Source organism: Gasterosteus aculeatus, chromosome 21, assembly GCF_964276395.1.
Source record: "Gasterosteus aculeatus chromosome 21, fGasAcu3.hap1.1, whole genome shotgun sequence".
In the NCBI taxonomy this organism is placed as follows: domain Eukaryota; kingdom Metazoa; phylum Chordata; class Actinopteri; order Perciformes; family Gasterosteidae; genus Gasterosteus; species Gasterosteus aculeatus.
The window spans coordinates 12,161,969-12,187,610 of NC_135708.1; the positions used below are offsets into that span (position 1 = coordinate 12,161,969).

Consider the following 25,642-nt stretch of genomic DNA (forward strand, 5'->3'; position numbering starts at 1 on the left):
GTAAACTTACTGGAATGAACGATGCAACATGAGGCCGTGAGTAAAAAAAAAAAAAAGCCTTTTCATTAATTTACTTGTTTGGGAAATGTCAAGCCAAAAGGTAAGGGATATATGCCGTGGAAATGTTATTAAAAGTACTATAAAAGTGGAAAACACTGACATTCGGACAAGAACTTGACAGACACCATTCTGTGTAAACACACATTTATTGAAGTGTTGCCGAAAACAGGCAAAACATCCTAATGAAGATTTTATTAATAAACAGCTTCTTGAAAATACAAGTTTACAGACAGTGATTCGGAAATAATTGTACATCTACCAGTATTTGGTAACTGAACACACAAAAAAAAAGAAAAATATCCCCACCATCCTTGACGTTCAAAAGGTGTCAGCAATTATGAAAGACGACAGGAGACAAATTCATACTTGTGCAATGAGCACACATGCACTGCCAGGTCACATACAACAACATGTGCAGACCTCTTCTAGCACACTAATAGGTTTGAGCAGCTAGAATCTTCTGGTAAAACCCTTTCCAGGTTCAACCACCTTTTTATGTAATGGGAGCCATGTAATACAAACAGCACAGAGTTTCCTCTCCCATGTTTTTACATTATGGCCAACTGAATGGGTCTAAAACGCCACCACGAAACAATGATGGAGGGATGGACTTGAGCAAAACAACACAGGTCACGTGGACTTGATTGTGGACTGTCCCAAGGTGCTGCTTTTACCCCTCCCGTATGTCATCTCTTACTCCACTTAATACAAAAATAAAACTGTGCTTCCCCCGAACCCCCCTGGACGCTCTCCTGTGCCTAAAAAAAAAGCACCTGGGATCACATAATACTCCCGATGGACACCTTACGCAGCGACTACACTGCTCCAAACCCACTAAACCTCTTTCCTTAAATGGAATCCTACCCTTCCCTGGACGAGGCTCGGGCCAATTTATCATTTTAGTGGAGTTCAAGTGCAGCTAAGCGATCTGCGGTTTCTTCAACTCAATGAAACCAAATGCACTCTGGACCGCAGAGCACAAAAACATATCCGGCTCGACAAAAGCACTTCATCGCAGAGAGCTGAACTATCTGTCATTGAGCCAGCTGTGTTCACGGCTGGGATACCCCAAAAGCGTCGCAGCGCTAAACATTATAGATTTAACGCAAACGGGGAAAAATAACATTTAAAATGATGCAAACGGCATTTCAATACACTCCACTGTCGATCACATCCAGCCAGAGGTTGTAGATTGACGAGAGAGAAGCAATACAATTGAACGATCTAATCTAGTAGGACGTGAACTTGGACAATAAAGTACATACGACTGACCGATAACGCTTGTTATTGTTCCGAGCTGCTGCTGCTACCGAAACCTAGAAAAAAGGGAGGAAAACACAAGAAATTTTAGAAGTAACTAATGATTGAAATATAGGCAGTCCTTATAATGCTGTTTGATATTTAATATCTTTAATCTCCCAAAAAAACTAAGATAAATTCGATCGGCCAAAAAGTTGATTGATGATGTCTTCTATTTCTCTACATCTCTCTATGCTATTTGATCAAATATGTTTTTTTTAAGGTGGGCGGATTTTCCACAAGTGATCAAAACCGAACTCCAACTTTAAATCTGCACAGGATACTTGAACATTGAGGTACTGTCGGACAGGCTCACTGGGCAGAATGTGTTTGAAATATGTCGTTGGTCATCAGCACAAAAAGGGTGTTTATATAATTAGCATTGAAATGTTTCCTTTCCACCATTATACTTCTGGGAAAGCTTTTTTATTCAACAGTTGTTTTTTAATCATAAATACAATTTTCAAACATCTTCTTTCTTAAGATGGCTCATTAGGTGCATTTCCAAATGCACCTAATGAGCCAATTACTCCAATCCTGATAGGGAAGGTTTTTTGGCGATCTCCCGCTGTCCTTCCCCCATTCAGTCGTTTTATTTACACTCCCAAAAACCCGGAGCGGCCAAAACACACCAACACACCACGGCCTCTTCTCGGACATACCTGAAGCAGCAGCACCACACAAAGATCTCCTATGAGTCTTGACACAAGTGCTCAACTGTTTGAGTTTCAGTAGGCGCGTGGTGCTAAAGTGAACGTTTGTCCAAAATAGTGTTGAGTGTTTTTGAACAGGCTGCTTGTAACTAAGATTAGCCAGAAAATGACTTCCACTTTATGGCAAAGGCCCAATGTGGTGATTAGCTGTAGCTTGATTAAAAATACTTCATATTGTCAAATCAGTTAAGGGCGCCAGGAGTGTCAACACTGTGTGTTTCATAAGCTATGAGACAACACTTATGCGTGTAATCAAGGGCGGAGAAAGGTTGAGGAAATGTAATATTCCACAAGGGGTCATGTACACATTTTAATCAGTCAGCAACGACCCCTAATTAGGTTATTTTTGTAATTTGTTTTCATGTGTGCAAGAACAACTCTTAATTACAGGCTGGACAAATCAACGTAATTTATTGTTAACATATTCAACAAACGCTGGTACACCTGATCAGGAAAGTAGTATTATTAATAAATACACTCAAAAGTTTACATAGACTCAAATACATACTATTAAGAAAAGAACCTCCCTCCCAATGCACACACACACACACACACACACACACACACACACAAACGCACACAAAACGTCTTTGGGTGAGGACGAGAAATTAAACGGAGGATACTGAAAGTCCCAGAAAAGTGTTGACATCGGAGGAAAACCCCTGTGACTTCTCTGTAGAATTACAAAGTGAATATATCATCTATGTTCTCACTCGTGTATTTGGGGATTGTGAGATCATGATTCCATGAAGAAGATAATTGGGCCTGAATAGATAAATGCATTTGGTCATTTCTGTCCTTCATCATTCTGAATCAGCTCTTGATGGGGTTTTTTGTGGAAAAGTTTGAAAGATAAGAAGCAGTTGGGTTCGTATCCTCCAAATGGATGAAGTCCAGCGGTTTTATCATCCCGCATTGGAGCTCCCTGAAACAAAGCGGGATGTCAGACATCTAGGAAATACATTTTCACTGCATAACACAACCAATTGCCTAAATCTCCAGTAGTGAAACGCACTGACATGATGCTGCAGAATGCATTGCCTCATGCTTCTGCTAGTTGGTTGTGAGGGTTTTTACTATATTGTGTCTTTTTCAACATTTCATAACCTTTTCAAACATACTTTGGCATTTTTCAATATACTAAATACTAACACTAGCACTACTTTTATTTCTACTGCTATTAACACTAAAATGACTCCTAGTCCTAAAAGTGGTATTACAAATACCACTAATACTGGTAGTGGTGACACTGATTACTATAAAACAAAATTAGCAAAACCAAATCAACAGATTTGATCACTTTCAATTTCAACAGAGTTTGGTATTACAGTTGCAGTTGTTTATGTGTCACAAGCTGCCGTGTCGTGGTACTTCACCCAGTTAAAGAGCGTGTGTTGCGCTTTGTCATTGTTGTTATACATGTATAACCATAACTCAATCTCAATACACATAAGATAAGTAGCTCCGACCGCTTTGCGCCTGGTGATGAGGTGTAAAAATAAACCATGCTGCCTGCTGAAGAGCAATGCCATTTGTACCGGCTTAACCCAAGCAAATCCTATACCAGCGTACCGGTTGAAACAGTCTACCGCACAGCCCCAGCTACAACCAATAGAACTTGGAGCAGAACGCTGGGCCGCTGAACACAGAGAGCGAGACAAAGTCCTTCTCTCGGCCCGTAGAGACCAATGCAAAGCTGCTGACATAAATTGTCAGAGAAAGCAGAAGGTACAAGTTTTGGAAACTGGCAGAGACATATAAATCATAGAGGGAAGCTGCAACACCCCTTGTTTCAATAAAGCGACAACTTGATCATGCCACATCAGGGACAAAGTTGTATATTTTATAGCAATTGCAAATTGGCCGATGATGTCATCAATACCTAAATAAACGATAGATAATTTCCATAGTTTAATACTAAAATTACTGTAACTAAAACTGGTTTGTTGTTGCATTCAATTTAAAAAGAACCAATGCTGGTTGTTATGCTTTTATTTTTTCTTACTTCCATATCATATAATTGAACGTTGTTTCTACTTGGATTTATTATGTATAACTTTAATTGGGATTTAATATCAAGAGAATATTACCTGTTTTTCATTATTGTATAGGATGTTTGAAGCACTTAAGTTTACGAGTAACGTGAACTTGGTTGCTTTAAGGCAATCGGTTTGCATGGTTTAATCAAGTAAATTACTTTTCTGTTCAAGTAGATAATACTGATATATTTCTAGTTGCAGAACATGTAACATTAGTTAGCCCAACTTAAATAACTGTGATGTTTGTAATGCACACAAAGTATACTTCACTTGAAATAATTAAGTTGTTTGAAATGGTCATTTGAAGTAATGAAAACTGAGTATTTCTTAGTTACTTCAACTAAAGTGTAACTATACTACACTAAGTAAGCTCGTTAGTACAACATATAATACATTATTAACTTTACTTGAATGTAAAAAGTTCCTTTACTTGCTTTTTTAAGGCAATTGGGTTGCATGCTTTTTTTAAGTAAGGTTTACTAATTGGATTTTACAGTGTACTAATAGTAACAATCATACAAAAGAAATGTAGCAGTGGTCACCGTAGTAGCAAGAGTAGATACATAAACAGTATATTTATACAATACCAGTCAAAGTTTTGGACAAATGTTCCCATTTAATTCATTACATTACAGGGTAAAAAAGCTGTGGGGTGTGCTGCAGGGTAAAAAGCTGTGGGTTAATAGCTGACGCTTTTAACCCACAGCTTTTTACTGAATATAATAACGTAGCTTCATTTCACAACATTAACCACATGTTTACAACTGTTTTCTCAAGAAAATATTACTTTTATAATCATCAGTTTGAGAAGAAGAAGAAAAAGGGGCTCCAACCAATAGAACACGGAGCAGAATGTAGAACATTCTATGACATCACAGAGAATTCTCCATACAGAATGTAGAATGTGGAAGGATAGATTATCAGAGCTCATTTTGGATCCCCACTCAGCGTGAACACATCAACTTTACATTGCAGAGGGATTCTCAAAGACTCAAAGATGGCCCGCCAGCCGCCGAAAGGACTGAAAAGCTTGGTCGAGTGTATGGCCAGAGCTACAATCTCCGCACATCCTGCCGACATGCCAGACTTTTTAGTGGAGTATACCTCAGAGCTCAACCAAACAAGAGGCTCTAAAACTGAAAGCAATCCAGTGGAAATGTGCTTTCGATTCCAAGAGGCTCGTGGTAAGATACTGTCTAAATATATAAAACATGATGTTTAGGTTATCGTATGTTTTGTTTATAGAATGTGAAAATTTCAGAAAGTGAGGAACATAAAGTGAAAATAAACCTTGGTTTAAAGGTCATTCTTAAAAATGTGATGCTATTCTTAATTGCTCCGATCGTGCTTGGTATCTAAGTACTAACATGTAGTAAGGGTCGTCGTGGTGCAGGGGTTAGAGAAGGTGTGCTGGGAAGCACAAGGTTAGTAGTTTGAGTCCAGGCTGCCCCATGTTCCATGATGAAGTGTCCCTGAGCAAGACACCTAACCCCAAATTACTCCCCGGGCAAAAATGTGAAAAAGCCATTGTTGAAAAGCGACTTACATTACACTTTGGATAAAAGCGTCTGCTAAATGACCTGTAATGTTGTAGTTAGGGGCTTGGAGCTGGAAAATTGTTATTGCTAAATCTTGTGTACTAATTTTATTTTTCTAAAATGTTTTTCTCTTCCCAGATTTGGAATCTGCAATCAATGAACATGCACCATCAACTGGGGTTAAAGAAAAGAAGCCTGTACCTTTTACCCCTGCTGTTGCCAAGAAGACACCGGAAACACACACACAGAAAACAACACCACGAAAGTCATCACCTAAAGCTCCAGCAGATGTGCCCCCGAAATCCAGGAAGAATCTACCAATCGACACGAGGGGGAAGCCACAAAATGCTAGCAGCGTGTTACCACAAAAACCTAAAGAACGCAGTGAACCAACGTCAGCAAGAACAGAAAGACCAAAGGAAGAAAGAAAAATAATCCCCAAGACAAGACCACCATGGTTACCACCAGCTGCAAATCAAAAGCAAGGTAAAGGAACCATTGATGACGCCAAGAAGACACCAGAAAAACGTCTACCGACAATTCCCCAAATGTCAGCATCTAAAGATCCAGCTGTCAATCCCCCGAAATCCAAGAAAAATCTACCAATCGGCACGAGGGGGAAGCCAGAAAATGCCAGCAGCGTGTCACCCCAAAAACCTAAAGAACGCAGTGAACCAACGCCAGCAAGAACAGAAAGACCAAAGGAAGAAAGAAAAATAATACCCAAGACAAGACCACCATGTTTGTTACCAGCCACAAGTCAAAAGCAAGGTAAAGGAACCATTCATGACGCCAAGAAGACACCAGAAAAACGTCTACCGACAATTCCCCAAAAGTCAGCACCTAAAGATCCAGCTGTCAATCCCCCTTCTACACGCCCAACTACGCGTGTACAAGCAACGCCACAAACAAGTGTTTTACCACCGATTCCACAGAAGAAAGGCACAGGTAGCCAACAGCAGACAACTATTCCAAAGAAATCTGTGCCAAAGTGGGATGACTCAGTAACATTGCCCGTTATTAAAGGATTGAGGAAACCAGCTATCCCAAGAGACAGCAGAAACGACCACCAATGCCCTCAATTGGTTCACCAACGCCCTCAGTTGGTGCAAATAATCCACAGGGCAAGAATCACACACACAGTGTTTCGTTACTCACCTTAAGGATAAGGTAGGTGTCACAAAATAGTAGTCACATTCTCTGGGTTTTGTGTGGCTTCTCGACCATTTCATATTTGTTTGAATGCTGTTTAAGCATTCCAGTAAACGTTAAACCGTTGTATTGTTCTTCTAAGCGGTATTTTTCTCTTCTTTCTATTTCCGTGCATATTTTGAGCTGCTTCTCCTCCTTCAAATCTTCAGCTATTACAACTGTTACTCTTTAACTACAAAAATAAAATTCAGCTTTTGGACTTTTTCCAAAATATCACAGATTAGTTTTTTCAGTTTCTGAGATTGACATGAGTGTGTATGGCACCAGTTAAAGTGGAGATGGAGAGCTAAAGGAGAGAGCAGCATCAGAATCTGGTTCAAAAAATATTTGTAGTTGGTCCTCATCACACAATATTCACTCTTCATGCTTCATTTTGGGAGACAATGATAGGGTGACGTTCCCGTGGCAACTCAGACACAGGCTGAAGTCTCTCTGTCTTTTTCTCACACAGGTGAACAGCGTTGGACGACCAGTGGAGCCACCTGACGAACCGACACCTGAAAGGACGTCGCTCCCTCTCTCTTTCTTACCCCCCCCCCCCTTCCCTTCCCCATCCACCCCCCCCCCCCTTCCCCTCCCCTCCACCTCCCCTTCCCCATCCACCTTCCCACCCCCCCTCCCCTTCCCCCTTCCCTTCCCCTCCCCCTCCCCTCCACCTCCCCTTCCCTTTCCCCTCCCCTCCCCTTCCCCCTCCCCCTCGCCTCCCCTCCCCCTTCCCCTTCCCTCCACACAGGTGAACAGCGTTGGACGACCAGTGGAGCCACCTGACGCAGCCGTGCAGTAGACGAACCGACTCGTGAAAGGACATCGCTCCCTCTCCCTTTCTTACTCCCTCCCCACATCGACCCGCGTTGTAATTCAGTGAGTGTGTCCAAACCTTTGACTGCATATTTATGCATATATCAAGATATATGGCTAGGACGTTATTTCATTATGTTAACCCAAACCATAATGTTTTCCTGAATGCAATCAGGTAGTTCTGTTGTCTGAACATAATAACATAGTTTCATGTCACAACATTAACCACATGTTTACAACTGTTTTCTCAAGAAAATATTACTTTTATAATTATCAGTTTGAGAAGAAGAAGAAAAAAGTGCTCCAACCAATAGAACCCAGTCCAGAATCCGGAGTCCACAATCCAGTGGAAATGTGCTTTCAATACCAAGAGACACGTGGTAAGATATTGTCTAAATATATAAAAGATGATGTTTAGGTAATCATTTGTTTTGTTACAAAATTTCAGAAACTGAGGAAGATAAAAATGAAAATAAACCTTTGTTTAAAGGTCATTCTTAAAAATATGATGCTATTCTTAATTGCTTCGATGGTGCTGGTGTGGCACCCTGGACATTTTTAAGGACTTCCATTGTTTCTTTGAATTGTATTGTTTAGTGCCATTCCCCTGTTATTGTGTTTGTTTTGATTATTGGGTAAAGAAATCCTTCGTGTGACTTTTTGAGCCTGCCTCCTTCCCCCTGCAGTGGCAGTGGGGCAGCACTCGTTTCCGCCAGCAGGTGGCGGTAGCGGGTTTAGTAGACCTGACGGGCGCTGTAACACTTGCTTAGAGCAAGTGACTCCGCGTCGGCAAGTACAGACAGTCGTTCTGATTCTGATTGTTGCTGACTGTCTGTTGTTATTGCAGAATAAAACACACCTGAACGGAGCCTGTTGCAGTGTGTGTGTGTGTGTGTGTGTGTGTGTGTGTGTGTGTGTGTGTGTGTGTGTGTGTGTGTGTGTGTGTGTGTGTGTGTGTGACACACACACACACACACACAAAATGTTTTTCTCAAACAAAATGTTTTTCTCTTCCCAGATTTGGAATCTGCAATCAGTGAACATGCACCATCAACTGGGGTTAAAGAAAAGAAGCCTGTACCTCTTACCCCTGCTGTTGCCGACAAGACACCGGAAACACACACGCAGAAAACATCCCGAAAGTTATCACCTAAAGTTCCAGCAGATGTGCCCCCGAAATCCAGGAAGAATCTACCAATCGGCACGAGGGGGAAGCCACAAAATGCCAGCAGCGTGTTACCACAAAAACCTAAAGAATGCAGTGCACCAAGACCAGCAAGAAGCCAAAGACCAAAGAAAGAAAGCAGAATAATCCCCAAGACAAAACCACCATGTTACCAGCTACAAGTCAAAAGCAAAGTAAAGGAACCATTGATGACGCCAAGAAGACACCAGAAAAACGTCTACCGACAATTCCCCAAAAGTCAGCACCTAAAGATCCAGCTGTCAATCCCCCTTCTAGACGCCCAACTACGCGTGTACAAGCAGCACCACAAACAAGTGTTTTACCACCGATTCCACCAATTCCACAGAAGAAAGGCACAGGTAGCCAACAGCAGACAACTATTCCAAAGAAATCTGTGCCAAAGTGGGATGACTCAGCAACATTGCCTGTTATTAAAGGATTGAGGAAACCAGCTATTCCAAGAGACAGCAGAAACGACCACACGTGTTGCTTTCCTCACCTTAAGGATAAGGTAGGTGTCACAAAATAGTCACATTCTTTGGGTTTTGTGTGGCTTCTCAAACGATTTCATATTTGTTTGAATGCTGTTTAAGCATTCCAGTAAATGTTAAACCGTTGTATTGTTCTTCTAAGCTGTAGTTTTCTCTTCTTTCTATTTCCGTGCATATTTTGAGCTGCTTCACCCTCTCATCCCCCCCCCCCCCCCCCCCCCACTCACACAGGTGAACAGCGTTGGACGACCAGTGGAGCCCCCTCCATATAATGTTGTTTGTTTGTTTGTTAGATAAATAAATAAAAAATTTAAAAAATACAAAACTCTCTCTCTCATTCAGTCTCCAATCCATAATTAAAGAAAAACCCTCTGATTATCTGTACCTCAACCATGAAGGCCAGAATTAAGCTGTTTTAAAAAAATCTGTATTGCTCTTTCAAAAACTAGAGCTACTACTATAATGACTAGTACCTCCAGTGGTAGTATTACCACAATTGATACTGCTACATGACGTATTTTGACATAGGATATTGATTCTTTTCAACAACAACAAAAAGTGAAATGCAATTAGAAGCTGTGGGTGAATAGAACTTATAGGAAAACTCATGAAAAGTCATCCTATTGTACGTTAAAAATTGTTAAATATGTTTACAAATGTAATAAAAGAAGCAACAATGTTACGTTATAGGGCAATACTGCTGGAAACAAATCATAAAAATGAAGTGTCGAATGCCAAAAAAAGTCCAATGAAAATTGCACATTTCACTGTGTTGCATCCGCCTGCAGAGAGGCCGCCAGCTGATGCGGGTTGTGTGTGTGAAAAATTAACTTGGCTAACCCCGACTGAAGGGAACAGGCAATAAAAAAAACACACACACTCCACCTGACAATTTGGGGAAAGCAGCTCTGTGCCTCTCTTGCTGCTCATTAAGAAAATACCAACCTGACTGAGGATAGCAGCCTTTTTGTGCAGGACAATGACCAATAATAATCCACTGTGTACGACGCTAACAATTAAATTTCTAGGGTAATAAAACAACAGCTGTGCATGAAGGAGCATCCGCTATCTCGTTTATTAATAGAACATTCAGCTTGTTGTCTCTATCGCTCCCTTCCTGTCCTCCACTGCTTGGCGTCTCTTCCTCCCTCACTTCCTGATGTAGAAGTTGGAAACCTGAATCATGTTACCCTGCTTGTTTCTGTCGGGGCAGAGAAACCAGTCCATCAGTGCAACAGCTCGGCGTTTCACAAGAGTGACAATTATGAGCTCACAGCATCATCTGAGGCCAAGAGATCTGGCTTCGCTTGTCTGTGTGTATAACCAACACTTACAGACCACAGCAATCACTGCAGAGGACGCATTGATGCATGCTTAATGCCAAAAGTCGTTTTGAGTGCATTTCCTGCATTTCTATATGAGTGTGTCGCTTGTTAAACACACTGGAGTTTTAAGTTTCTACTTTTCAGCAACAAAAAGGGGGTCGAATCATCTGTGCTCATATTACAATTATCATTATCAAAGTCTTGGTGACTTGTTAGCCATCTCGAGTGATCAAAACAATCTGGAAAAGTTCTGCTTGCTTGTGCATAACAGTTTTTGAGGTCACGTGAGTCTAATCCATCATATGACTGATCACCTGTATAGACGGAAAGTTAACCCACAGATAACTGATTCAAATGAGCGCTTTGAGAAAAGACAAGTCAATAACATCTGTGTTGGAGACTCATTATTGCATGTAGATGCAGTGAGCTAGGCTTCATTTCTAGAAGCATATTGACACATGCACACCAACACACATCCACGCAGCACCTACACTTGGGCCTGCAGGCTGCCAAGGAAGTTATCGATGTGATCCTGTGGCATGTCCCCCTCCAGGTGAGCCAGGTAGGTGTAGAGTTTGACAAAAATGTCGAACGGGATCCTGGCAGGACCGCCCTCCTCGTCCTCCGTCAGCAGCTCGCAAGCAACCTTGAGGGAACTTATGAGCGTCTGAGAAGGTGTACGCAGGAACGCGAGAGAAGAAGACGAGAGGACTTTTTCAGAAGAAATACAGATGCAATATAACAATGCAATGCGTCAGCATTCAAGGCACGTTTGATCATGGCAACAACACACTGTAAATACACTTAACTCGAACTTATATGCATGCACAGCAACCCGTGACAGACCAAATCAAGGTAGAACATGACTGCCCTCATGTGCTTAAAGTGTTTAACAGCCTCACTGAGCACATTGTGTTGTCAATGCTGAGCTGCGAAGCTGTCATCCACAGAGTTCTCCGTGCGTGAGGGAAATTCTCTTTGGTCTCTCTCTTTTGAAACAAAATCATTAGCTTAAAAGCATTCAAGTAGTCAGAGAATGATTGATCTCCGGGGTCCAGGGACCTTGACGGACCTTGAAGTCTTCTGATCACTGATGTCTGGATCTAGTTTAAACACGAGAAGACTGGACTGTGTGGTGATCCTAAAAAGTATTTTTTAGGATCTCCAGCTGTGCGTGGCCTCAAAAAGGTATAAAGTGGTGTTAGCATTTATGTATCTGGCCTTATATAACGTCTTACCTCTCCCAGAGAACTGCAGCCCAGGGCAAAAAACTCCATCCAATCGATGTCTGAGCCAAAACTGCCCAGCGACAGCAGGGTCTCCAGCTGATCCGTGGGTAGACACAGACCCCTCCACTTCTCCCGCAGTTCCTCCTCGCTGCACGTCTCCCTGATGGATAGCTGAGATCGGGTTGAGGGATCGGCAGGTGCGGGGGTAGATGAAGGGAAGGAGAGGAAGAAAAAAAAAAAGGTTATCTAGTTTAACAGATGAGTGCATTAACGAACGGAGGATCAGCGAGCTGTTTATCGACTGACTTTCATGTTTGTAATTAACACACAGCACTGATTTAAGGACATACGAGGGGTCGGTCACCGCTCTGAGCTGGTAGATTGAAAAGATGAATGTCTGGGTGTCACCATCATGTCTGACAATATTGTTTTGAATTCATTAATGATTTGTGGGCATGACGTGAGCAAACATTTTGAAATGTACTTTTACAATAACACTAAACTTTAATGAGTCACATGGGACATCATTGCAATATGCAGATGCAGCTAAAACAAAAGAAGCAAAATGGGGGTATCAGCATAGTAGCAACTGATAATCAATAGGTATAAAGGTCAAAAAACAGGTTTAATGTGCGAGAGGTTTGATGTGATTGGTTATTTAAGGTGTGGTCCCTTTGTAAGGACAGCACCTGTTTATGGAGAGTCTTTAGCAGACCAGGAGTCATCGCGCTGTCCGTCTTATGTGTGACATTCAGCTCCAGCCGATCCTTCACAGGCAGACGCTCTCCTTTAGACAGCGCAGTAAAGTATCTGCGAGCGGACACACACACACGCACACATTTGTACTATTAAAAACACGGTGCTTGGCTTTATGCTTTTCAAGGCAATAAGTGATGCAGTCAAATGATGCATGGATTGACATTAGAATAAATTGTCATGAGGGTTAATCAGTTGAAAAACCATCATGTGTTGCAGTTTAGAAGGAGGTTTACTGATCTTCCAATTGTGCCGAAGGGCTCACTGGATAACTTTATCTCAGAGTTTAAATTATTCAAAAACTAGCTCTCGCAATGAGTTTAGAGGCAGCATGACTTTCATCATCTTTGAAAAGCTACAGAGCCTGGTGTTATTTTAATGGCGTATAAACTTCTTGCAACCCAGGAGAATGTGATTTGTTTTTGGTTCACCAGATGGCTCGTGTACTGTCCTTTTGCTGTAAACACTGAAGCTACATTGGCAAATAAAAGAACAGCTGAAATGACTTTCCTTAGGGGTAGAAAATGTGCCCCCCCCCACTTAAAGCTCGGTCAATGCAAAAATGGCTACAACAGAGGCTACTTCCTCTGCATGCAGGAAGTCATGGTGTTGCTTGAGAGATCAAGACCGAACGTATTGAACGTAATCACATGTATCCCTTCCTGTATCCAAACGACCACTGACAAGAGATTGAATCTTACGCCGCAGACCACAGCAGCAGGTCCTCGGGCTGCGTACGGACGGCTGCCTTGGTGAAGTTTTTCAGGATGTCTGGCAGCTCTTGGGCGATGTCGATTTGCTGGGCACAGAACATTGTGTCTGGAAGAGGCATGGCTGCAATATAAAACATTGCAACATTGTCCAATTAGCAGATAGGAGCTTCATCCGAGAGGACATCCATGAGACATAATCTGAAATAAAGTGGCAGCTCGCAACCAGAATATTAATTTAAGGATGGAATAGTGGTTCTTCTCGGGGACCTAAAGTTGCTGTTTCAATACGGTTGAGAGGAATACGAAGTAAAGACCATGGGAGCTACATTTAAAAAAAAGATAACATCTCCATAGATTCATTTCCTCATCGTGAGCAATAAGATAAAATCCGAATTGAAAACTAGGTTTTAAAATGAACCAGACATCAATTTAAGAGCGTTTAGGTGAATGAGATGTAAGACTGCAAGGTAACGGTAGTAAAAAGCCGAACATGTTATCAACGTCATTTCCCGGAAGTTATACGTTACAGTAACGTTAAGCTAACAGCAGCTAAAACCGACGTGGTTAACGGTAAGTTTACCGCAAAAACACGAGCCTTAAATTAACGTTAGCATTAGCTCCCGTAGCGCAGGTTAGGACACGCAGTAGAAACGGGTAACTGAAGTTAAATACAGAATTTATACGTTGACCATGTATTCACACTTCTTGTTTTATGGTCCTGATGTCCAACATTGTCATAAAACCTCATTTTGAATAAACGTCCACACATCAACAAATTTACCGTTCCCTGGATTGCTGAATAATGACCTTTAGAAAAAGGAGATAAACTACAACGCGAGAGGCAGCCTGTGTATCGCTTGCAGCCCCGTTGCATAGCGACGGTCTTCTTCTCTGGTTTTTGAGGGGTAGATGTCATGCCACGTGAAGTGCGACATTGCCCCCCTCCTGTTGGGAGACGTCAACTGATTAACCCTAACATCGGCTTGCCTTTGTGAATTCTAATCCGACCGATTGTGTAAAGTTACTGGAATGAACGATGCAACATGAGGCCGTGAGTAAAAAAAAAAAAAAAAGCCTTTTCATTAATTTACTTGTTTGGGAAATGTCAAACCAAAAGGTAAGGGATATATGCCGTGGAAATGTTATTAAAAGTACCATAAAAGTGGAAAACACTGACATTTGGACAAGAACTTGACAGACACCATTCTGTGTAAACACACATTTATTGAAGTGTTGCCGTAAACAGGCAAAACATCCTAATGAAGATTTTATTAATAAACAGCTTCTTGAAAATACAAGTTTACAGACAGTGATTCGGAAATAATTGTACATCTACCAGTATTTGGTAACTGAACACACAAAAAAAAGCAAAATATCCCCACCATCCTTGACGTTCAAAAGAAGTCAGCAATTATGAAAGACGACAGGAGACAAATTCATACTTGTGCAATGAGCACACATGCACTGCCAGGTCCCATACAACGACATGTGCAGACCTCTTCTAGCACACTAATAGGTTTGAGCAGCTAGAATCTTCTGGTAAAACCCTTTCCAGGTTCAACCACCTTTTTATGTAATGGGAGCCATGTAATACAAACAGCACAGCGTTTCCTCTCCCATGTTTTTACATTATGGCCAACTGAATGGGTCTAAAACGCCACCACGAAACAATGATGGAGGGATGGACTTTAGCAAAACAATACAGGTCACGTGGACTTGATTGTGGACTGTCCCAAGGTGCTGCTTTTACCCCTCCCGTATGTCATCTCTTACTCCACTTAATACAAAAATAAAACTGTGCTTCCCCCAAACCCCTCTGGACGCTCTCCTGTGCCTAAAAAAAAAGCACCTGGGATCACATAATACTCCCGATGGACACCTTACGCAGCGACTACACTGCTCCAAACCCACTAAATCTCTTTCCTTAAATGGAATCCTACCCTTCCCTGGACGAGGCTCGGGCCAATTTATCATTTTAGCGGAGTTCAAGTGCAGCTAAGCGATCTGCGGTTTCTTCAACCCAATGAAACCAAATGCACTCTGGACCGCAGAGCACAAAAACATATCCGGCTCGACAAAAGCACTTCATCGCAGAGAGCTGAACTATCTGTCATTGAGCCAGCTGTGTTCACGGCTGGGATTCCCCAAAAGCGTTGCAGCGCTAAACATTATAGATTTAATGCAAACGGGGAAAAATAACATTTAAAATGATGCAAACGGCATTTCAATACACTCCACTGTCGATCACATCCAGCCGGAGGTTGTAGATTGACGAGAGAGAAGCAATACAATTGAACGATCTAATCTAGTAGGACGTGAACTTGGACAATAAAGTACATACGACTGACCGATAACGCTTGTTTTTATCTGAACGTGTGTAAACCCATGTGTTCCCGTATTGCGGTTTCATGGTGGTTTAAATTTGATCCCTCGGTGTAGTTGGATAGTGATTATTGGAGCACTTGTATGCTTTTGGGAGACCGGGCCTTACTTGATACAAACCCGTCAGCTGGACTGTCAGGGGGGTTTTACGCTCTCAGTTCTATCTCTTGCCCCGTTTATTACCAGCGGGGGGTTTCTTGAGCTGGAGGAGGGGAGCAGCGCCAAAGCCCGTAGCGGCTTGGTTAGACACGCCGAAGGTCAGGCCAGCCGAGGGGTTGAGGCCCGGGTTACTGAAGTTAAAGCCCGAGCTGCTGCTGCTACCGAAACCTAGAAAAAAGGGAGAAAAACACAAGAAATTTTAGAAGTTACTAATGATTGAAATATAGGCAGTCCTTATAATGCACATACTTCAGCTTTGGCCAAGTTGTGTCCACGTGGGGTAACAACCCGTATCCCAAAACCTGTTGGCCAAACTGCCAACTGATATAAAAGGATCACACTGTTGACAAAGCCTCCTCATTACACAGCATATGTGTACACTGCTGAGGAGTAGCTTGATATGGAAAGATTGTCCAACTGCTTCCGATGACACATGCTCAGAGAAACGTCTCATTTCAGGGGGGGGGGGGGGCACACTGTTATTGTAATAGGTTATTGTAATTGCTAAGGGGTGTGTGAGGGGGCATAAACATTATGTATGTACCTGCACTCAGACTGCCCCCTGTGGGCTTACTGGTGGAGAAGGCAAAAGAAGACCCCCCAGTCCCCACCCCACCAAATCCTGGCCCACCACCAAAACCTGTGGGAGAGAGTGACACGGACGTCAGTTGGGGCGATGCACACAGGCCACACCAGGCACGAGCAAACACATCCGTGCCGTTCCATGTCAAATCAGAGGTTTTTGCTTACATTTTAGATGGTACTTTAAAACTTTAAAAAGGGGGAGACAACAAACTGCAATCTGGGCAAAATTGGCATGTATTGAGCCCCTGAAATATTGTTTGACATCCTTCAATTATTGTGTTTGTTTTGTTGTTGCCAGAATGTGACAACATCCAATACACGCTACCACCCATTTATTTTCAACACCATTTTAACTGACCTGATCAACTTTTATGACTAAAAAGGAGCTATTGCACCATTGAAATGGGCCAAAAAAATTGAATTCTCAAAAGTATATATAATTACCGGTATATAAAGTTTCGAAAGCTTGAACAAAAAGCAAACATTAGAACAAAAACCTGTTGTCTGATTTGACACAGAATAACCCAAAACAAATGCCACGACCTAATCAACAGCGCTTAACGCGCAGCTTTCCTCCTGAATGGAGAGGTAAATTAGTACACTGAGTGAGGACGCTTTTTACCAAGTACACAAACTATGAGACAACACACCTACTCGCTGTGCGTCCAGACCACCCGTAACCACACTGCCAAGTTACTCCCGACTGGCTTATGGGGGCAAAAAGAGTGGTTGCTCAGATTACTTGTGGTGTGAACGCACTTCAGATATCACACATGGAGGAAAAACACTGGTAAGCACGCACCGCGCACACGCACACACAGAGAAAAAGCTTGGGTAGTGGTGAACTGTTCAAGAGAATGGCAAAATAAAAGGGAATATTCATTTAAACAAAATAAAAAGGCAGAGGTAATACCTCCAAGGGTAGAAGAGCCCAAGCTACTGCCCACTGCCGAAGCAAAGGGGTTTCCAAACCCGGCCCCCAGGGGCGCCTGGGTCCCTAAGGCAGAGAGACAGCGTATGCTTTACTCCTCTTCATGCAGTTTGTGTGCGTGGCTCAAGTGAAATAGCAGTATCTTACTGTCTTACTTTAAAAGTCTTTAAATGTATTTGTCTGCAAATAGATTGTAATTAAACAGTTGTATTTGTGTCAGTAATATTAGAAAAGGTTCTAGACTTAACATTCGACTAAACAATGTTGATGGGAAAATGCTGATAGTTCTTTCACTCAGAAACTTGTCTTTTTATGCAGTTTGTTCTTTTACTTTACAAATTTTGTAAGGCTTCCAATTAGTCTGGATTGTTAGAACAACTTCAGTCGAAAAGAAACAAGGACAAACGTTTCTTTATTTTAAAATTTATTTATTTTCAATTTAATATGCAATTCCACTTACATAAAACACAAACAAACAGTTTAGAACAGAATTGATTGTTAATTGCTAACTGCTACTGCATTTGACAAGTTTCCAAATTTTTAAGATTTCTGAGAGTGAATGAACTAGCATATGCCCGAAAAACAACAAATCAACCACACAATTATTGAATATAGCTTCAAAAAAAAGGCACACCATATTATATATTAGATATACTATATCAACAGGCATTGGTTATATAGGTTCAAAACACATTCATCAGCAAGTAAAAGAGCACTCGAGATTCAGACAGGGAAAGTGAATTTGGCATCTACGGCTGCCTCTCAGTGTAAACGCCCCCCCCCCCCCCCCAGTGTATTCTCAGACATAATAACAGCCACAAAACACAAATGCTGCACCTCGGATGAATCTACACTCGACCGGAGGCTACCAACTCGGCGCTCGATCAACGCAGGTTTTGGTGAAGTGAGCGGTTAAGCGGGAAGAGTCTAGTTTTCGGGTGAACATTAGCAAAAAGCGTCGCTTTTTCAGAGAACACCCGCCCCCTAAAAGAAACTCCCTGCAATAGTACCGCCAGAAAGCCACATACACCACTAGAAACAGGCTAAAGTAAGCGTATGATGAATGGTTCAAACGGAAATAACAAAGAGTAAGAACATTCAAAACAGTCTGACAGCCAACAACTCTGGAGAACCTGCTGGCATTTCTGGCATCGGAGCTCAACATCGTATACATAAAAGACTTCTGATCCATTAGTTTCAGAAATGAGTCGAGCACTGCAGGTACATTGTGGCGCTCGCACTGTGTCCACCGTAAAAAGACAAAGATATTTCACATTTTGCCTCCGAGAACCTATTGGCCCAACATCCACCATCGCCTTCGAGGTCCAAACAGCTTATTAAGTAGTTCATCATCCAAACGTCATTGCTGTGCCAAGTATGGAAGACAAGTCAAGTCAAAGCAAACCGCATTCTAACCCCGACTCCAGAGTGTCACAAAGGCCCCGCACTCACCACAGCGACTCGATGTGGAGCCGCACCTTTAAAACGGCGGGAAACAACAACCCAAGCACGAAAAGAGATGGCAACTTGGGGCGGCGTCAGCAGCAAAAAAAAAAAAAAGGCACCACTCTCTTCCGAGCTATTAAATAAACTGCTCTCAACCAATGAAATCAAACCAACGACAGTCCATTTTACAGCAAAAAGCCTCTGTACAAAGTAACACTACACTACAAAAGGCCTGAAATGACTAGTTACTTGTTGACAGCACTTTTGCATCTACGTTGGAATGTGAAATGATGGAGCCCAGTTACTCCGTCAGTAGCCCTTAGGTGATCCATCTTAAATCAGGTAGCGGTGGTGTGGCCGACCAAATGTCGTAATGAACTGTGAGGTAATCCCGAATATTTTTTATCGCAATGTTGGCTATCTGTGTATGAAATGAGCCTTCAGAAGGAAAGAGAGTAAAAGCGATAATGGAAAAAAAGCCTTAACTACAGCCGGAGCTATTAAATATTGTATATTTTCAGTCCTGAGTCTTTTGGCACCTTTTGTGGCACAAATATGATCAAGCATTTGGCCGGCACAACAATCGCTCTACGCACCCAGCTGCATGGTCAGTGTTCTAAGTGCTTGATGCAACACTAAAAACTACACACAAAAATAAAATAGGAATAAATAAGTAAATAAATACCAGAGACACGAAAGACAAGCATTTGTGGATCAGTCTTGGTCAATAAAATGTCTGCATGAAATACTAGTTATTTGGGAACTTGTTATTGTTGGCAATGAAATGGCAAACTTTGAACTGGTACCAAACTCTGCATATCAGCATATTTGCAACGCTGTGCGTTTTAGACAGCTGGCAGAGAACAACGTCAAATAGAAATGTCTTCAGCAGGCACAAACGGTTCTGTGCACTTCTACCATGAGGGGGGGGGGGGGGGGGGGGATTCTACCGACCAATAGCACTGGCTTGTGTGGGGCTTTTCTTTCCAAATTGGGTCTCGGGAACAGAAGACCCAACAGGTAATAGTTCCATCCCTACTTGGCACATACTTAAATAGGCAAGATGCCAATTCAGACCAACTGCAGCTGCAACTTGCAAAGAGCAAGAGAGAACAGTGTGGGAAACCAATATTACTACACTGAAAGCCACATTCTTGGACCTGATGGAAGTCTGAGCAGTATTGAGGATTTAAGAAGGAAGCAGCAGAAATTGGCGAATTAAAAAAAAAAGTAAAAAAAGTAAAAAAAAGTAAAAGCCATGCTGCTTCATTCAATTCAAATATTGCTCTCAAATTCTTGAATTACATTTTTACTACACGAAACTAGAACGGACAGCAGAAGCATGCCTGTGTCCTGATCTGCCAGTGAAATAGATCAAAGCCTACAAAAAGGGCCGAAATTTAGTTCAACACCGTAGTGATGTGGCAACACAATTATGTAGTTGTACAATATTTAATACAAGTGAATTTGTGTGCAATGGAGTGCTAACAACATAACACAAGCGTTAGTGTACTGGCTTATTTAAGATTTCTTGCGATATAAATCGCCAACCCTAAAAACAACCCCAACACATCGGCAAGTAGGCAGTGTGTGAAATAAAAACATCAGTCTTCACCTGTCCGCATATGCTGGATAATAATACTGTGTTGAATAATATTTATAATACATTTGTTTGTTCCGGCTAACGATATAAAAAAAGTGGGGCGTGTGGTAGGATAGTTAAGACATTTTATATTAATAAAGAAGGCGAAGTAGGCCTTGACTCTTACTATTTATGTGTATGGTTGCTTGTAAATGTGGGGCCTGGACTAAACCGAAACTAAAGCTCAGTAGGACCCCAAACAAGAGCAGCTCCATGCGTCAATAAATAATGTTGATACTTTCTTTGAGAGCAGTCGTGTATTTTCAGACGCCACTTGGCCTCTGATCAATTGGAGCTCTCCCACATCAAAGACACCTCTTTACACTTGAATTGAAGACATTAGGCGGCACTTGATCGTTCATTTATACCTTATGGATCGACGTGTCACCCAGACGCAACGTTAAACAAAAACCAGCAGACATCAGAATGACTCCGGCAATATCTGCAAAGTATATCTTAAATCGCACAGCAACGTTCTAATGCTTCGAACCCCGTCACATGATAACCGCCATGGAGTAGGCTCATTTCAAGCATCGATTAAATTAATCTCAAATTAAATTTAAAAGCTATTAATACAACTTCCCAATTCAAGCGAGTAAAATTGAGAGCTGGACTTTTTCCTCCCAGTCGCACTATACAACTGCTTTCATAACGCTGTGTCATACGATTAGCGAGGGTATAGTAGGTTATTATGTCCTTGGCAGTACTAAAAAGGGCTTGTATGACATTTGTAGTAGTTGCGTTTTTTTGTTTTGTTTAAGTGCAAGTATAACAAGACGGTAAGGCAGTACAAAGGTTTCCTGTCGAAATCAAGCAACAGATGTATCATCTGTGGCTTTCTACTAAGTAGTACAGACAATAGCTCGGGACCAGCTGAGGCTTTTATGTTGATTTCATCGTTTATGATCACCCGTTGTCCCCTTTTGACCTTTCCACTCCAATCATTTAAAAAATAAAAAATAAATTTAATTTACACACGTTTTGTGTCCTCTCTGAACATCTACCTCTCTTCGGTTTATTCTTTTTTTAAAGCGAGGTGAAGAAAACTTTCTAGAACTTGTAGGCAGTCAGACCTGGAGTTGGCTGCTGTTGCTGGGTCAACGTGGCTGCCATGGCAACGGCTGCAGCGTTGGGAACATTGGAGAACGGGGCGGGCCCGGTGGTGATTCGCGGTGCGCTCTGCCACTTCCTGTTGGATGCCCGTTTGGATTCAAAGACATCCGTTGAGTCTTCCAGGAAGGCCCGGCGGTACGAAAGGTACTGGTGCTTTAAGATCTGTGACGTCACAAACAAAACAGAGTGTAGAATCAACATGCCGTGCATGACATTAACTACAGTTCAGCGGGGATCTGTACACTGGACATTCTTTTCAGAAAACAACTGACCTTGACATTCTCGTGAACGGACTGGAGCTGGGCCGCCTGCGCGACAAATGTCTGGTACAACTTCTGCATGGCCAACGTCAGGTCTGTAAACAACCGCACAACATCCAAAACCCTGACATGAGTAAGACACGCTGCGCCATACTTCCCCGCGTTGTGTTAAAGAAGGCAGACAGATGCCCGCTCACCCTGAGGAGTGATGTGGGAGCCACTGCTCTGCGTCGTCAGGTGGTTCTCCAGTTCTTCTATCTGCTGCCGGTACTGCTGCAACTGCACCTCGAACTGCTCGACCAGGCTGTGGAAGTAACTACACACAGACACAAATATATTAATAAATACAAGTAACCAATCATTGTTTCATCCATGAATGATGGAGAACAGCTGATCTGCTAGCCAGGAGGGGCATATTGCATTAACACGGCAAGTAGCTGAAACTAATGCAACATGCATATGCCCCTGTATTGGCGGCTCACTTACTCTGACGGAGCAGTGTTCTCATGCTGAAGTCCGGGGGGAGTCTTTTGCGTACGTAATGCTATTTCTGCATTTTTCAGCTCCTTGAGAACAAAAGGAAATTAGGAAAGCCAAAAGACACATTTATGCAGTTACGGTGTAATTTCTTTAAAAAGGAGATCACTGTCCACATTTTTAGTTAACGTGGTGTGTTTGTAACAGTCTGGACAATTAAGCTTGTTTTGAGTCCCATTTGCAAAAAAATACGATTTATCTATAGTATACATTAAAGAAAAACATCAACAACAACAACAATATACCACTACAGCTTTTTCTTACATTACACAGATTATTTGTTATTACAAATGGGCAACAGCACACATACAATACATACGTGCGAACATTTGAAAATAAGCATGTGATCTAAACTTGAGTAAACATATGAATGTTGACACTTTTTACCTGTGCCGTCTCCAGCTTGAGCTTTTCGATGGCCAGAGCTTGACGCTGTAGGCCGCTGGCACTGACAGAGAGAAGCTGTTTGAGGCTCTTGATGTCATCTTGGACTTTAGAAATGCCCTTCGAGGACATCCTGCTGATGTCCTCCTCAACTTGTTTCTGGTCTTTCACAAATTTTCTATTAAAAAAAAAGAAGGAAGAAAAGTTAAGACAATTGGAAATTAATTAATTTCTGCTTAAAATGAATGTGAAATATGGACATGGAAACCCCATGACGCATTAATTGTAGTCTTGTTTCAAGTAAATTGCCTCACTCAAGAGGTCATAGCTTTAAAATGCAACACTCCTTCGAGCAAAGTTCAGAACAAACAACAAACAAATGTCTATAACACGACGATGTTATTATTCTGCCAAAGAATGTGCTGGTGCATGTGACCTGTGATTAGAAATTAGATATACATTCAACACTTACTGGAAATTCTCAACGTCCTGACAAATAACTGGAGGGAGGTTCTCATCTTTCAAAGCTTTACTGTCCCTGAGGGAGAAAGAGAGAATGCTTTTCATCACGACAACACACATATCGGATTATGGGGAAAATAAAAGCCTCTCAGCAAACAGGTTTTTAAAGCATTTCACTATAAACCATGTGCAGTGATGGACACTTAGTGTTCCCATTTACTTGCATTAACACGCATTTGTTGGTCAGCAGGACTTACTTTGCGTTGGCTCCGGACGACGGGTCGCTCTTACTCTCGGAGGAAGTAGTGAAGTCGACTCCGCCCAGGCCCATACTTGGGGCAGGGGCCGCTGATATGGCCGTGGATGAAGCCAATAGAGATCCCAACGTTAACCCGCCTCCTCCGAGAGTGGTCTGACCCAAACCTGCCACGCCAAGTAAACACAGACCTGGGGTTATAACATGGGGCCATGTCGTGGTTGAGAACCACTGCAGCAGTAACAATGTCCTCATTGATAATCAGACGTCACAGCGCTGTGCAATGGCACCACTTTTTTCACATTAATCCAATTCTGTCTTGAATAAATCATAAAAACAGGGTGGCAACTCAGCGCGAGATCCGCGTCGGTGCACCGGGACGCTCACCTGTAGACAAAGTGTTGGAGAAGAGACTCCCGCCCAGCGATTGGCCCGTCGCCGCCGCCGTGGTCATTGTTGAGCCCAGCCCCAGCGAGAAGCCCGCCGCGGGCTGCTGCGCAGCTGTGCCCGTCAGGACAGAGCCAAATGACAAACCCGCCCCCGCAGGGGCCGCCGAGGAGGTGGGAGCGGTGGTGAGGGAGAAGGGGGCCGCTGAGCCGGTGGGCTTGGTGAAGGGCAGGCTGAAGCCAGTGGACGCAGCTGTAGCGGCCGGGGCGCCTGAGAGAAAGTACATGAAAAAAAGAAAGAAAATAAGTTATAACACATTTTCATTTTCCTCCCTCAAAAAAAAAAAAAAAAAAAACCCCACAGTAACAAAAAACATACCTAACGTAAGGCCAGTGGTGGGTGCGGCGGCGCCTGAAAGAGAACAACATCCCAACGTTAAGAGGTGCATCCACAAAATACACAGGTGTCCAAGTCAACAGGTTGGGTTTTTCTTGCATCCGTGATTACTTGAGGCGGGGGTGTTGAAAGAGAAGCCAGCGGTCTTCTGACCGAACAGAGAGCCTCCCAGACCCAGAGACGAGGCCGGGGTGCTGGTGGCAGCGCCGAGGGTGGTGCCTGCTGCGCCCAGAGCAGCTCCGATGGAGAAGCCGCCGGTGTTGGCCGCAGGTGCACTGATGAGGAGGAGGAGGGAGGGCAAGACAGTTTGGTTACATGGTCACAATTCAGTCAGGGAGCAAAGCGCGACATCATCTCACAGTGATGCAAACGGTTCCTTTAAAACCTTTCTGTCGGAGTTGATCTATGAAAGAGTGATCGGTTCGATTTGTTTTATTCCGCATAGGAATGTCGAGGCAAATGAGTCCATGCTCGATAGGATAACCCCGCGTGTAACGATACTCAACAGAAGAACATTAACTTAAAAAAAAATAAAACAATAGGACGCTCTCGTTTTGATTGCGAACGTTAAACCGAGTAACGAGGCTCACTCACACAACGTAACGGTCTTCGCAGGCTTTATGTAAATTAAAAACCCAGCCGATGTTAACGAGTCATGAAAAGTATGCTGCCTGCTAACGTCGCGTTAGCTTGGGTTGTGCTAACGTTAGCTACGTCGGCTTTTTGAGTTAAGTTACCTTGCTGCGGCACCAAATGAAAATCCTCCGCCAGTGTTGTTGGCGGCACCGAGCGCGCCCGATCCAAAGTTAAAGCCAGACATTTTGTCCTCACGAGGTACACACTCAACACCAACTGTCGTTTCGTTCTTCAGCCACTCATGACTAGCATCCCAGCTAACAGGCTAGTTAGCCTTGAAAGATGCCCGCGTGAGGGCCGAGTCCACGTTGTCGCCTTTACCGAGAATACGATCCAGAATTCGGCTTCTCCCAAATAATGCTATCGACCAACGGGAAATAATCAGCTGACGTGTTATTTTTCCGCGTCACTAAAATTGGGATTTATATATTTACAACTGTCAAATGCCGCAGGATGAGTTTTCTCATGATGTTACTTTTCTTATTACCCGCCTGGTATGTCCCGTAAACTATTGCATTCTGGGTAATGTTTTTGTTATTGTAAAACTACATCCCCCATCGTCCGTATCACTGTTTTGTGTCCCGTGACACATGCGCGCGATACCAACGGCTCTTTTCCGGACACGTCCCGACCTTCTTTCAAAATAAAACACCCCATTTGACAAGTAAAAGAGGAGGGCAGTCAGGTTAGTTTCTTCGTTGTGTTTT

General features: G+C 42.7%; 3 protein-coding genes across 15 annotated transcripts; 1 reads left to right on the forward strand and 2 right to left on the reverse strand.

The window, feature by feature from the left end:
- Window positions 1-2,464: 2,464 nt before the first annotated feature.
- Window positions 2,465-14,369, reverse strand: LOC120812026 (ropporin-1-like protein). Of its 7 annotated transcripts, none has more exons than XM_078095794.1 (6): window positions 14,167-14,265; window positions 13,348-13,480; window positions 12,580-12,700; window positions 11,900-12,061; window positions 11,153-11,328; window positions 2,465-2,997 (listed from the first exon to the last, which is right to left on the reverse strand). In XM_078095794.1, the coding sequence occupies exons 1-6, from the start codon at window positions 14,231-14,233 to the stop codon at window positions 2,886-2,888; spliced, it is 771 nt and encodes a 256-aa protein (XP_077951920.1). In that variant the 5' UTR covers window positions 14,234-14,265; the 3' UTR covers window positions 2,465-2,885. The 7 variants fall into 7 exon arrangements, with proteins under 7 accessions (XP_077951920.1, XP_077951923.1, XP_077951924.1 ...); XM_078095797.1 differs by having other exon boundaries at window positions 14,141-14,252; XM_078095798.1 differs by having other exon boundaries at window positions 14,191-14,225.
- On the forward strand, window positions 3,344-7,698 carry LOC120812056 (uncharacterized). 4 transcript variants are annotated; one of them, XM_078095781.1, is made up of 4 exons: window positions 3,344-5,295; window positions 5,788-6,597; window positions 6,676-6,819; window positions 7,313-7,413. In XM_078095781.1, the coding sequence occupies exons 1-3, from the start codon at window positions 5,109-5,111 to the stop codon at window positions 6,810-6,812; spliced, it is 1,134 nt and encodes a 377-aa protein (XP_077951907.1). In that variant the 5' UTR covers window positions 3,344-5,108; the 3' UTR covers window positions 6,813-6,819; window positions 7,313-7,413. The 4 variants fall into 4 exon arrangements, with proteins under 4 accessions (XP_077951907.1, XP_077951906.1, XP_077951904.1 ...); XM_078095780.1 differs by lacking the exon at window positions 7,313-7,413 and adding an exon at window positions 7,595-7,698 and having other exon boundaries at window positions 5,788-6,819; XM_078095778.1 differs by having other exon boundaries at window positions 5,788-6,819; window positions 7,313-7,627.
- A 194-nt stretch (window positions 14,370-14,563) lies between the features above and the next one.
- On the reverse strand, window positions 14,564-25,540 carry nup58 (nucleoporin 58). Of its 4 annotated transcripts, XM_040166992.2 has the most exons (14): window positions 25,037-25,539; window positions 24,411-24,574; window positions 24,282-24,314; window positions 23,904-24,173; window positions 23,518-23,683; window positions 23,271-23,336; window positions 22,802-22,976; window positions 22,364-22,443; window positions 22,075-22,193; window positions 21,890-21,972; window positions 21,578-21,779; window positions 17,399-17,482; window positions 16,445-16,540; window positions 14,564-16,068 (listed from the first exon to the last, which is right to left on the reverse strand). In XM_040166992.2, the coding sequence occupies exons 1-14, from the start codon at window positions 25,117-25,119 to the stop codon at window positions 15,902-15,904; spliced, it is 1,788 nt and encodes a 595-aa protein (XP_040022926.2). In that variant the 5' UTR covers window positions 25,120-25,539; the 3' UTR covers window positions 14,564-15,901. The 4 variants fall into 4 exon arrangements, with proteins under 4 accessions (XP_040022926.2, XP_040022927.2, XP_077951898.1 ...); XM_040166993.2 differs by lacking the exon at window positions 17,399-17,482; XM_078095772.1 differs by lacking the exon at window positions 16,445-16,540.
- Between the last annotated feature and the right edge of the window lie 102 nt (window positions 25,541-25,642).

Excerpts from the sequence above, each read along its gene's own strand:
- LOC120812056 (XM_078095780.1), top strand. The coding sequence starts at position 5,109 with ATGGCCCGCCAGCCGCCGAAAGGACTGAAAAGCTTGGTCGAGTGTATG. Across the intron at positions 5,296-5,787 it reads TCGATTCCAAGAGGCTCGTG|ATTTGGAATCTGCAATCAAT; the intron begins GTAAGATACTGT and ends TTCTCTTCCCAG.
- LOC120812026 (XM_078095794.1), bottom strand. The coding sequence starts at position 14,233 with ATGCAACGGGGCTGCAAGCGATACACAGGCTGCCTCTCGCGTTGTAGT. Across the intron at positions 12,701-13,347 it reads CTGCTGCTGTGGTCTGCGGC|ATACTTTACTGCGCTGTCTA; the intron begins GTAAGATTCAAT and ends GTCCGCTCGCAG. Across the intron at positions 12,062-12,579 it reads TAAAGACTCTCCATAAACAG|CTATCCATCAGGGAGACGTG; the intron begins GTGCTGTCCTTA and ends ACCCGATCTCAG.
- nup58 (XM_040166992.2), bottom strand. The coding sequence starts at position 25,119 with ATGTCTGGCTTTAACTTTGGATCGGGCGCGCTCGGTGCCGCCAACAAC. Across the intron at positions 24,174-24,281 it reads CACCACTGGCCTTACGTTAG|GCGCCCCGGCCGCTACAGCT; the intron begins GTATGTTTTTTG and ends ACTTTCTCTCAG. Across the intron at positions 22,194-22,363 it reads GAGAACACTGCTCCGTCAGA|TTACTTCCACAGCCTGGTCG; the intron begins GTAAGTGAGCCG and ends GTCTGTGTGTAG.